Below are 11,582 nucleotides of genomic sequence, written 5' to 3'. Positions count from 1 at the left end.
TGCTGACTTACAGAGGCATACAGCGCCATAAATTGCCAGAACGCAACGGGGAGGACACTGTGGGTTCTACAAATTCGCTCCGAGGACGCATCGACAGGGACGTGACATGCTGCAGCGTCAAACAACTTCGCCCCAGGGACGCGTCGACATGGACGCGAGACGCTGCAGCGTCGCTCGCTTCCGACCCAGAACGTGGCCATTGCGGGTGATCCCAGATCATCGGGATAAATAATTGATCTCACCCCCTACTTCTCTCCTTACTACTCCGCGGGATAGCGTATCTATCGCCGGCGCTGTTTGGTCAAAAAACGGATCTACAACCACTGCCCAGTATCGCCGTTCGCCTCCCCTCCTTTCTTCTCAATCTAATCACTCCTACGCAATGCACGGCAATAGAATCATCACTGCTACGACCGCACTAACCGCAACCGCAGCTCTATTCTCCCTCCTTTCATTGCACCAAGCTATTTCAAACTATCCTCGACCCCGAAAATTCACAAAGCCCTTAGATCTCGGACGGGGATGGACTTTTGTCAGAGCCATCAGGATTTTTAACGACAAAGAATTCAGTCGTACATACCGTATGGAGGGGGGGATAATATTTGGTCAGAAACGTCCGCTGCAGACGAGGAAGCAATAGTGAGAGACTTTGCGTTGGTGGCCCCCGTCTTCCGAATGGTGGGAGTCAGAGAGATGCGCCAGAGGCGCGGAGAACGGCGCACGTGGCATTGAGGTGTGGAAGCCATTTTCAGGAAAGTAGTCGGCAGAGAGGTGCTTCGTAGAGTTGGGTTGCCTTTGCGAGATGGCAGGTGCATAGATTTTTGCAAAGGGGATGTTGAGGATGTTTTCGGCACGGGGCAAGCACTGCGTCCACCGGAGCACAGCGTCCAAATTCGAAAGTTACAAACTTACAAAAGTAGCCAATATATGATTGACATTTGTCATTACACACTGACATAACTTGAGCTTGCAGTGTAGGGTCGTACTTAGTTTCAAATCATATATTAACGCCCAGTAGCCAATAGTAGTGCAAATCATGGCTCGGGGCAAGCAAACCCGGGCAAACTCGGGCAAGTTAAGACCCTCCCTCAAGACTGCATGTGCAGCATCTGTGAAGGCCTTGGAACTGGATCGCAATGCTGTGATCGTTCTGTACGTGTCGGAAAGTACACGTGTAATGGTGTTGTCAAACGACGCACTTTCAATGGGCACGAATGCTACGCAACGCGACGGCGTCGGGCGGGTCTCTTTTTTCTTTACTTTATCCCATATTTACCAGAAACTGCCCACTCGGTGCCAACCGTGGTGCCAACCGATGAAGCCTGTGGCCATTCGCAGCGAAATTATTAATAAAGCGTCAGGCTGCCGTCAGGGTTGCCTCTGCCGCCGAGATAGTCGAAGCCTAGATCGCGCCCTTCAGAATGCGTCCGACAGCATTGTGGAGTCGTACCAAGCCATGAAAGGGTTAAATACGACAAGCCAAGAATTCGTTCACAACAAGCATTCTTCTTCTTTCAAGATACACTGGAAGGGATTTTCCTCATCATGCAACGCATGCACGGCTTTTTGAGCAAAGGTGCGCATCCGCATTCGTGGTTCTGTGCGCCAAGAAGTACCGAATCGTTCGAGAATAGTATCTCAGCATCCGCCAGTGTCCTAATTCGATGAGTTTGCTGCGCTAACCTCCTGGATGGGAGTAGAAAGCTCCATTCAATACTAACTTTTGGACTTAAGTTGTACCGGCACTGCTTAAGGCAGCTGAGAGGATCTCATTCCTAAGGACCACTGAGGTCGAAAATCCCTTCGCATCACATGAGAAGCAATCCAGTCTTTCCCATAAGTCTGGCCAATCCTCACGGAACGTGCCCGGCACTCGCGCCGGGGAGACCATCATCTAAGGACCTGTCCACGATATCTGTCGATCATTGCAGGAGACATCATTCGCCATCTCCTTTATTACAAGGGTCCAAAATGTGGCATTCTCGCTTAAACCCGTGTACACACATCATCCACCTGTCAATCATCGCACATATGCATGGAAACAGGGGTTGCGAGGCAGACGGATCCGGCCAGGTGATTAGAACCAACTTACCTGCAGACTGAGCGTAAGTGCAGTGCTGAGAAGCTAGTTTTCACACCAAGATCTATGATGGCTTTCATATATCCGTTCTGCCTCGTACCGTAGCATTGTTCAGGGCCCGCATCGACCCGATATAGAGTTAGATTTCCGTTTTGATCTCATCTTGAGCATGTCGTGTAGTAAGGGCGTCGTATCACAGGTCCCTGAAGAGCAGGTGCACTTGAGACTCGCGCTTCTGAGGGCATCTCAGTGTAGTCTATAATTCTGGTTATTGGGAGCAGGGGTACGGAGTCGACCGCTTGAACTAACTGTCCATCAGAGGGATTTGACGACTAGGTACTTCCCTATCAATAACCGAGCGTGCGCTTGAAGCAAGAAGCTTTCGCTCACCTACAGCGCAGGTGATCCCATTTGTTTCAGTTGCGTATGAACTCTTTATTCCCGGTCTCCAAAAGCTGGTCATAGGTGCTGTCAACTTGTAGTAGTCGTCTACAGTCCGCGATCTGCGCCTATTTGCAGAAAGTGGCGAACGCTAGTCAGCCTTACCATAGCCGTTGGGATTTCCTGATTGCCAACGCCAGGTATCGGCGCACATCTCCTCGACCCCAAGTTTGGCTTCCCATCCGAGAAATTCTCTAGCAAACTTGGGATCTGCATACAAAATGGAGACATCTCCCTCTCTCCGAGGAGCTTCCTTGTGCTGGAGCTCCCTTCCACAGGCCTTCGACATGCCCTTGAGCATGTCCAGGACAGAGAAACCCTTACCCGTGCCCAAGTTGACTGAAACGCAGCCAGGCTTCTGCGGGATTTTATCAAGCGCGGCGACATGTCCCTTGGCCAGATCGACAACGTGGATATAGTCGCGAACACCAGTACCATCGGGAGTGGGATAGTCCATGCCAAAGACGGTGAGATGCTCCCTGCGACCGACGGCGACCTGAGCGACGTAGGGCATGAGATTGTTGGGGATGCCAGTGGGATCCTCCCCGATCTGACCGGAAGCGTGGGCGCCGCACGGGTTAAAGTAGCGGAGGATGAGGATGTTCCACTCCGAATCGGCCTTGTGCAAATCGCGCAAAAACTCCTCGATGAAGAGCTTGGTGCGTCCGTACGGGTTTGTGGCGCCGATCTGAGCGTCCTCCGTGACGGGCATCTCCTTGACCATCCCGTAGACGGTGGCCGAGGAAGAGAATACAAAGTTCTTGCAGTCGTGCTTGGTGAGCAAGTTGAGGAGGTTGAGGGTGCCGGTGAGGTTGTTGTGGTAGTAGCGGATAGGCTGCTGGACAGACTCTCCGACGGCCTTGAGCCCCGCAAAGTGGATGCAGGCGAAGAAAGAGAACTCCGTGAAGACGGCCTCGAGGTCTGCGAAGTCGAGCAAGTCGACCTTACGGAAGACGATGAGTTCCGGCTTGCCCGTGATGTTGCCGACGCGGATGAGCGACTCCTCGGACGAGTTGTCAAGGTTGTCCACGACAACGACCTTGTGGCCGGATTGCACGAGCTCGAGGACGGTATGCGAGCCGATATAGCCGGCACCGCCTGTGACGAGGATGATCTTTTCGCTCATAGTGGGGAGTTGGAGTACGGGGGTGGGGGCCGAAGGTGGGGCCGGGAGTGGGGGCGGGGGGTGGTGAGACAGGGCGGAGCGGTGGCAAGATGCATAGTAAAAAGAGCTTGGTTGATGGCAACGGGCCCTTGCTGGCCGCAACTAAGTGAAGAGAATCAATGGTGTCAGAGGATCGAGATGTGATACCGCCCGGCGACATGCCTTCTTTTTTCTTCTTTTTTTAAAACCTCTCTACACGTGTACACCTCACCTTATGACGTCAGTCGACGAAGGTCTGCAATCATCCACTTGGCCCATCCAATTGCTCGCCTTCTCAAAAGAAACAACAGACCACTGTAACTGTTCGGCAACTGTAATGAAAATGCGTCGTCCGTTACACGTGTCCACCACGACACGGCGCGCAGGCTCTCTTACCCCACCCGTCCTCCTCCTTCCCCCCCGCACCGGCTCAAATTTCTTCCGCCATCGCCGTCGCCACCCCCCTCCTTATTGCACGCTCACCCGTCATTCCCGATGCCACCCCCCCGATGAGCAACGCCCCCCACCGCTATGCCTCCGTGGTCTTGGGCTTCGCTGACCCTCCCTCCACCTCGTTCCACCCCTACTCCTTCCCAAGCAAGGCCGGGGGCCGCCCCGTGTGGCTGCACCTCCCACCAACGGCGGCCCCTCCTCCCCCCCGATGCAAAATCTGCTCCCGGCCGCAACAATTCTTGCTGCAAATTTACGCGCCCGTCGAACCGCAACTTGTCGCCCACGACGAAGCCTTCCACCGCATGCTCTACGTCGCTATCTGCCCCTCCGCGTCCTGCCAGCGCCGTTCGGATTGCGTCACCGTCCTGCGCGCTCAGCTTCCGCAAAGGAATCAGTGCTACCCGTATGAGGCTGTGGAGGAGCCCGAGTTGATCAAGGAGCCAGACGTTTGTGTTTTATGCGGCTTTGCAGCTGCGAAGAGATGCGCCCAGTGTCACCGCGTCTCGTACTGCGCAAGGGCCTGCCAGTTGCAGGACTGGAAGCTGGGGCACAAGGACGAGTGCGCCGGGGGCGTGACGAAGGACGACATGGACGCCAGGAGGGTCAAGTGCAGGCTTCGCGAGATGGAGATTGTCACTGAGCAGCATCCCACACCGGATACTAGTGACGACGAGGACGACAGTGAAGGGGAGGACGCGCATGTCGAAACGCTATCGCCAAATGGCGACGCCAGCGAGGGCGGCGGGGAGCAGGAGGACGCGAAAGCCGAGACGCTGCCGCCTAGCGGTGATGCTCACCCTTCGGGCACGGTGACGCGCGTCAGTACCGCTGTAAACGTAGACGAAATGCCTGTGCGAGGCACGTTTCAAGACGCAGACGGCGACGAGCTTCCCGAAGAGATATTCCGCGGGCGCGGGCGCGGGTTAGGGGCCAACGACGCGTCAACGAGTCATTTCCAGCGCGTGGTTGGGTACGCGTCGTCGCAAGTGGTGCGGTACGAATGGGACGGGTTGGCTCTGTGGGCAGCGCGCGGCGGGCGGTGCGGCGAAGCCGGGGCGTGCCAGCGGTGCGGCGCGCCGCGCGTGTTCGAGATGCAGGTCATGCCGCAGCTGGCGTGGTACGTCAGGCACGACGACGCGCGCGCGACGATCGAGGCCGTCGCAGAGCGCTTGCGCGACGGCATGGAGTGGGCGACTATCGCTGTCTACTCGTGCTCGCGTAGCTGTCCCCTGGGGGATGTGTACGCCCGCGAGATGGCGTGGGCGCAGGCATTCGACGCCCCCCCGTAGACCACCCGCGCGGAGGTCCTGACGGCCCTGGTGGAGGGCGCCACACGTGTACGGCCAAGGGTCGACGCAGTCGCCCGCCTCCCGGTCCGCTAAACTGCACGTGCCGTCCCGATTGGACCACCACGCACAACGCGTGTCGCGATCCGTTCGATCATCCACCCTACTTTGCCGGCCCCGTCACCAGCCCCCACTCCCCCGTTCCCCCTTCGGACGCCCATCCCCCCGCCGACCGCCGAAGTCTCGCATCTGCCGTCGCGTTGCCCTCCCGCCCAACTCTAACTCTTAGAGTTCCCTTCTCTGCTAGTCCGCTTCCACACACCGTTCTCCTCCCGTATCCTTCCCCATTTTCAAACCAATTCAAACTCCTTCCGCCTAACTCTTACCGCTTGCCTTCCACGCGCCCTCTCTCTCGCCACCCACCCTCTCTTCTACCCGCCCTCGGCATCCACCTTCCCCCCCGCCCCTCCCTCCCCTACCCTTCCTCCCTCCCTCTGAGACCATGGCTAACCGCAAGTCCTGGCGCCGCGCCGCCGGTCCCCCCTCGAACCGCGGTCCCTCCCGTCCGGCCAACAAGTCCGCCTCCCCCTTTGCGGGCATTTCCTCCGCCACCCTTTCCTCTGTGCTTCACCTCCTGCTGGCCAAGGACGTCAACCTCACCACCGTCGACGGGGCCGTCCACAAGGGTCTCTTCGCGGCCACCGAGCACGCCCCCGACGGTCTACGCATTGTCCTCAACTACGCCCGCTCCCGCCCGCCGAAGGAGGGCAAACCGCTGGGCACCTTCGTCGAGAAGAGAGGCGACGTGGCCAGGAAGTTCAGTGTCTGTGTCAAGCACGTTGTCTCTGTCACCGCCGCTAGCCCCATGAACGTCATTAAAATGGCCCCCGTGCCGGCCTCCAGGAAAGCAGGGTTTGCAATTGACGGTGACATTACCAAGGGCAACACCGGCGCGGGTCGCCAGCTCGAGCCGTTCAATGACTTTACGGAGTTAGTCGGCGGTGTAGGGGGCCGCCCCGCCACGCTGGATGAGCACACTTTTGGCGACCTCGCCAACGGTCGTCCTGGAAAGAAATGGGACCAATTCCAGGTCAACGAGGATAAGTTTGGCGTCACCACTTCGTTTGACGAGCACCAGTACACTACCAAGATAGACACGCGCGATGCAAGGTTTGCAGAGCGCGAAAAAGAGGCCGCCAAGCTCGCTTTGGAGATTGAGGGCAAGCAGGCGGACAATGTGCACCTGAGGATCGAGAGGAACCAGGGAATTGATGCCGATTTCGACGAGGAGACTTTGCACAGCGGCGTCGATAGGGCGGCCATGAAGGAACCCCCGAAGCCGGCCGGGAAGCCTGCGGCAAAGGGTAAGGCTACGCCCGTCGAACGCCCCAGGCTCTCGTATGCCGCTGCCGCCGCGGGCTCGGTCAAGGCCCAGGTGCCCCAGACAGTGAACAAGCCTGCGCCGCCTGTCGGGAAACCGGCCCACAGATCATCGAGCACCTCCTCTCGCTCGACAGGACCCTCGGCCCCCGCTACCACTCCTTCTGCCGACACCAAGGAGCGCGACCCTGTCATGGAGAAGAAACCCAAATCTAATTCAATGCGCTCAAGCAGAGATAACCTTCCCCAACTTGCAAAAGTACGAGCGCAAACAATCACAGGAAGAAACTCTCCAAGTCAGTCTCGTAACTCCCCTCTTCCGACTCCGGCCGCCGCCGAAACTACGGCGGTGGCAGTTTTAAATCTGGACGCTCAAACACCAAACCTCGGGCCCGAACACATTAAGAGCTTTGAGAAATACAAAACCAACCGCGAAATTCGTTCCATTGCTGAAAACCGGGAGAAGATCACAGATGATTTTAAGAAGTTTCGAACGCAGTTCGATTCAAGGAATGGACAACTCCGGCGGTCAAGCAGCAACGCCAACAGTTCTGGCAACACCAATATCGGTACAACAGCTGAGAAGAAAGCAGTTGAACCCACTCCCAAAGCCGATCCAAAAGCCTCCGGGGACAGAAGCACCCAAACGAAAGCAGAAGAGGTCAAGGCGCCGCAACCAACCTCCTCCAAAGCGACCGAGGCAACTCTGAAACCAAAAACAAAACTGAAGAGCAAGCTGGACCCCAACGCTGCAGAGTTCAAGCTGAACCCCGACGCCCAACCTTTCGAACCAGCCGTGCAGAAGCAGCAGGTCCCCGTGAATCCAGTGCCGTATCCCATGTCACCTTATCCGGGGGGCCAGGTGCCTCAAGAGTACGTGCAAAATGTGCAGCCAGGACATCAAGGCTATCCGGTGCCTATGCAAGCTATGGGACAAATACCTTATGGACAATCTTATGGGATGATGGTACCCGCTGGGGCCGTTCCAGCAGGAATCCCTGCAGGGAATTCGGCATATCAATTTATGCAGGCGCCTCCAGGAGCCTTCGCCGGGCAGCAGGTGCCAAGTCGATTCGCACCCAGCGGAGGAATGCCAGTCTCGTATGGATACCCTCAGATGAATCCCAATATGCCAATGGTTGTGGGTCAGGGTCCGCAGGGAATACCAGCCGGGCCTTACCCGTATTACGCACCAGGACCATATCCAGGCGGTCAAGTTCCCGGCGGACCGCAAATGTCACAGCCCCCGCAGCATATGTATAGTTCCAACCAACATGGAGTAGCACAAATGCAGGGTGGGCCAATGTATCAAGGAGGGCGCGGAGGGCAGGGACATCGAAGGGGAGGTTTTGGTCGCAAGGGAGGCAAGCATCACGGGCAGCATTCTCATAATGCAGCTGCCAACGCAGCGGTAAACAGTTCAGAAAAAGTTATGGGGCGACCGTTGGAGAACGGTATGGCGAATGATGCGAGCCAACGGTAGGACGTGGCACGGTTTTGAAAAATAGGCAGAGTCAAAAGAGAAACGGTAGGAGAGAGAGGTAAACGAAAAGCAGAACCGAAAAGACTTTTGGAGTGTCTTCACAGTACGATAGTTTTACGAGGGAAAAATTACTCTTTCGTTTACAGCGTAGAGCACGCAAGCTCACCTATCACGATAGAGTGGGTTTGGGCGGAAGCGTGCAGCCAGACTTTTGAATAATAACGTTGGCGGCGTAGTTGGCGTAGCGCACGCAATCTGCGATCGGGACGGCCTTTGCGAGCCCCGCGAGAAAGCCGCCGACAAACGCATCTCCCGCGCCGTTGGTATCGAGGATATCCTCGGGCTTGATTGGGAGGACAGGGTACTCGGTGACGGACCACACGCGGGTCGCATCGGCCACGACGACAACGGTCGGCTGGGCGCCCTGGGTGAAAACGACGGTCCTGGGGCGCACAGTCTTCTTCTCACACTGGGCAAGTTTGGTGGCGATGACGGTGACATCGTTGGTGCCCCATCCCATAGCTTCCGCCAGGGTGGCGGCCTCGGTCTCATTCCCGAAGCAAACGTCAACCAGCGGCAGGAGGTTCTTCATGGCCTCCAGGAACGGCGGGACCTGCATGAGGAACGGGGCGGAGAGGTTGAAGCACATGGTCTTGCCCTCTGCGGCCGCGTGCTCGCCGACGGCGAGCATGGACTGCGGGGACACGGTGAGGAAGAAGCCTGCGGTGTAAAAGATGGATGCCTTCTCGACCACGGCCCACTGCTCCTTGTCGTCGAGGTGTTCCTTCGGGTAGGTGTTGGCGGCGGACAGGTTGGCGACCAAGGAGCGGTTGTTGCCCGTGATGACGACTGCGCACGTGCCCGTGGGGAGGGAGGCGTTGACAAAGTAGTGGACGTTGACGCCGTCGGCCTGGCAGCACGCAGTCATGGTGTCCCCGAAGGCGTCGCTGCCGATGGCGCCGAAGTAGGATGTGGCGCGCGGGGACTGCAGCAGCCAGTGCGCGACGCGGATCGAGTTCTGCGTGGCGCCGCCCGCGACGTAGGTCACGTCCGGGCGCGCGGAGAGCTCCGCGTAGAGCGGGGCGTGCTTGTCCTCGGCCAGGATGGCGTTGTTGGGCTCCAGGCCGTACTTGGTTAGGACGTCCGCGGTGACGACGGCGGAGATGTCGAGGAGAGGGTTGCCCATGCCGAGGATGACGCCTTCGGCGACGGCTTGCTCGATCGTCATTGTGGGGAGGGGGGGCTGTCGCGGGTGCGGGGCGGCAGGGGTAGAGGATCGGGCGGCGTGCTGGGAATGGGTTTTGGGTGGAATGGATTAGGGAGGAAGTGGTGCGGATGGGGGGAGAATGGACGTCGGGGATGGGTATGTCCGCCCGTGGGCACAAGCAAGCATAGAATTCACAAAGTTTTTCAAAACTGTTCATGTGTTCTCCCGAGCACTCCCGGACACACGTGTATGAAACAAGCATCGCTCACGTGTAACAGACATCTGTTCAGATGTCTGGCGCGCACACGTGTGCAACTCCAGTACGTATTGATCAATCAATACTGTACGTCGTATTGAATCAATACGTTACTGGAGTTGTACACGTATGATCCAGGATTCCCTCGACAAGTGTACTCTCCCTGTGCTCGTTTATTTATCTGACTTTCAAGGGGAGGCCGATGCTACAGTACTGTATATCACAGGAGGGGGGCGTCAACGACTACTGTACTCTCGCTCCTGTGGTAGTAACGGACCTCTGGTCCGGCGCAAACTGTCAGTAAAATTGATGCGTGCGTTTGATGATCAAACGCACGCAAACCTCGCGACCTGTGTCATGAGATCAAACTTTGCTCTCATGACACAGGTCGCGAGGTTTGCTCCTAGAGCGTGCACAATGGAGACGTGGCGAGCTCCCCACACTGGTAGAAAGGCACGATACTGTAGAGTTAACAAAAACACAACTTTACTGTAGATGAATCATTCGTTAACGTCCTACTGCTCCCTCCGCGTACTCCTCTTCCATCGGATACTGCCACTAAATACGCTACTGGCCTTCGGCTTCCGCGACTGTCGGATTGTGTACAGTAGAAGCCTCGACCTTTTCCTTGGCGTACGTAGTTCTGTCAGTGTTGGGGTGACAAATATTTAAAGTGTAAGGGGCACTAGATCTTAAACTCATTCTGTCTCGGCGTTAACTCAACAATAGATCATGGATTTTGCCTCGGATTCTCGACACAAACTACCGTAACCTTTATTTTTCTAAATTTCAGGGGGAGCCGATGCTACTTGTGCGACTCCTGTATCGAAGACACGTGTACACATATGATACGGGAACACGTTTGATACGGGATTCCCTGTATCATACGTGTACACATGTTTCAACATTTTTTTGAGATAATGTTGCGTTTAGGTGGGCGATCAGGTGCATTTTGGTGGCAACAGACGGGTGAAAGCGGAAAAGTTGTAGCGAACAAGGGGTGACGGTGGTAACTTTGCAAGAGGTACCCAAGGTACCCAACAGAAAAGTCAATTTCACCCGTGGTTAAAGTACTGTAGCGCGGTAGCGTGGGGAACCATAACCTGTGACGAAGGAAGATGATGGCACCCGCCGTCGCCGTTTACTGGGGGGACAGTGGCTTAAGTACTGAGAGAGTCTACTGTAAGAAGTGTATCATACGTCATTCTGTGTGTTGACGAGTGCTATCCCAATGTTTTGCAGGATGTTGGTTTGGTTATTATTGCCGAGGGCACATACGTTAAAGAAATGGCGTCTAAACTGACTTTATAAAATTTCGATTTAATGTATACATTTTTGTTAAAAAAAAGGTGACCACGTATAAGGCAAAGTGATTTGTCACTTGCCGTCTAGACACTAGTCTACTCTTGCTCTTGCTCCTGTGACAGGCTTGAGCTCAACGATAGCGCGCACGTGTCCAGCCCTCCCGCCCCCTCCATCGGGCGTGACTTGCTCCCCCTCGCCACTCGCACGCGCTCCCGCCGCGGTGTCCAGCCTGAGCGCGACGACGAGCGGTAGGTGATCGCTGCACGCGCTGCGCCGCCCGCCGGCATACTCGTACCCGTTCTGTCTCATGCTCCTCAGCCTCCCCCCAAACTCGAAGCACCACGCGTCGGCCACCTGCGCCCTTGCCGCGTCTGCGAGCCACCAGTTGTCGAACCACTGGCCGCCGGCGGTGGTGGGCGCGTGCAGCACGGTGTAAGGGTGCTTGGGCGCGCCCGCGCGCGGCGGCGGGCACACGACCTCGACCATGCCGCGCGCACGCAGGCGGTCGAAGGCCTGTGCGTCGGCGTTAAGGTTGAAGTCGCCGGCG

General features: G+C 56.8%; 5 protein-coding genes; 3 read left to right on the top strand and 2 right to left on the bottom strand.

The window, feature by feature from the left end:
• The first annotated feature begins 1,812 nt into the window (after positions 1 to 1,812).
• CHC_T00001452001 (hypothetical protein) lies at positions 1,813 to 2,103 on the top strand. Its single transcript, XM_005712585.1, has one exon. It carries the CDS (start codon positions 1,813 to 1,815, stop codon positions 2,101 to 2,103), a length of 291 nt encoding a protein of 96 aa, XP_005712642.1.
• A 387-nt stretch (positions 2,104 to 2,490) lies between these two features.
• Positions 2,491 to 3,647, bottom strand: CHC_T00009498001 (UDP-glucose 4-epimerase). XM_005712584.1 is given in 2 exon segments: positions 2,491 to 2,612; positions 2,613 to 3,647. 1 exon segment carries the CDS (start codon positions 3,645 to 3,647, stop codon positions 2,613 to 2,615), a length of 1,035 nt encoding a protein of 344 aa, XP_005712641.1. The 3' UTR covers positions 2,491 to 2,612.
• A 483-nt stretch (positions 3,648 to 4,130) lies between these two features.
• On the top strand, positions 4,131 to 5,802 carry CHC_T00009284001 (programmed cell death protein 2). XM_005712583.1 is given in 3 exon segments: positions 4,131 to 4,420; positions 4,421 to 5,407; positions 5,408 to 5,802. The coding sequence occupies 1 exon segment, from the start codon at positions 4,421 to 4,423 to the stop codon at positions 5,405 to 5,407; it is 987 nt and encodes a 328-aa protein (XP_005712640.1). The 5' UTR covers positions 4,131 to 4,420; the 3' UTR covers positions 5,408 to 5,802.
• Positions 5,803 to 5,906: 104 nt separating this feature from the next.
• CHC_T00001451001 (hypothetical protein) lies at positions 5,907 to 8,349 on the top strand. XM_005712582.1 is given in 2 exon segments: positions 5,907 to 8,267; positions 8,268 to 8,349. 1 exon segment carries the CDS (start codon positions 5,907 to 5,909, stop codon positions 8,265 to 8,267), a length of 2,361 nt encoding a protein of 786 aa, XP_005712639.1. The 3' UTR covers positions 8,268 to 8,349.
• An 87-nt stretch (positions 8,350 to 8,436) lies between these two features.
• Positions 8,437 to 9,453, bottom strand: CHC_T00008498001 (probable adenosine kinase). Its single transcript, XM_005712581.1, has one exon. It carries the CDS (start codon positions 9,451 to 9,453, stop codon positions 8,437 to 8,439), a length of 1,017 nt encoding a protein of 338 aa, XP_005712638.1.
• Positions 9,454 to 11,582: the final 2,129 nt, after the last annotated feature.

This window comes from Chondrus crispus, genomic scaffold, assembly GCF_000350225.1.
Source record: "Chondrus crispus Stackhouse genomic scaffold, scaffold_10, whole genome shotgun sequence".
NCBI lineage: Eukaryota > Rhodophyta > Florideophyceae > Gigartinales > Gigartinaceae > Chondrus > Chondrus crispus.
This window is presented reverse-complemented; position numbering and strand designations above follow the sequence as displayed.

Excerpts from the sequence above, each read along its gene's own strand:
- CHC_T00009284001 (XM_005712583.1), top strand. The coding sequence starts at position 4,421 with ATGCTCTACGTCGCTATCTGCCCCTCCGCGTCCTGCCAGCGCCGTTCG.
- CHC_T00001451001 (XM_005712582.1), top strand. The coding sequence starts at position 5,907 with ATGGCTAACCGCAAGTCCTGGCGCCGCGCCGCCGGTCCCCCCTCGAAC.
- CHC_T00008498001 (XM_005712581.1), bottom strand. The coding sequence starts at position 9,453 with ATGGGCAACCCTCTCCTCGACATCTCCGCCGTCGTCACCGCGGACGTC.
- CHC_T00009498001 (XM_005712584.1), bottom strand. The coding sequence starts at position 3,647 with ATGAGCGAAAAGATCATCCTCGTCACAGGCGGTGCCGGCTATATCGGC.
- CHC_T00001452001 (XM_005712585.1), top strand. The coding sequence starts at position 1,813 with ATGAGAAGCAATCCAGTCTTTCCCATAAGTCTGGCCAATCCTCACGGA.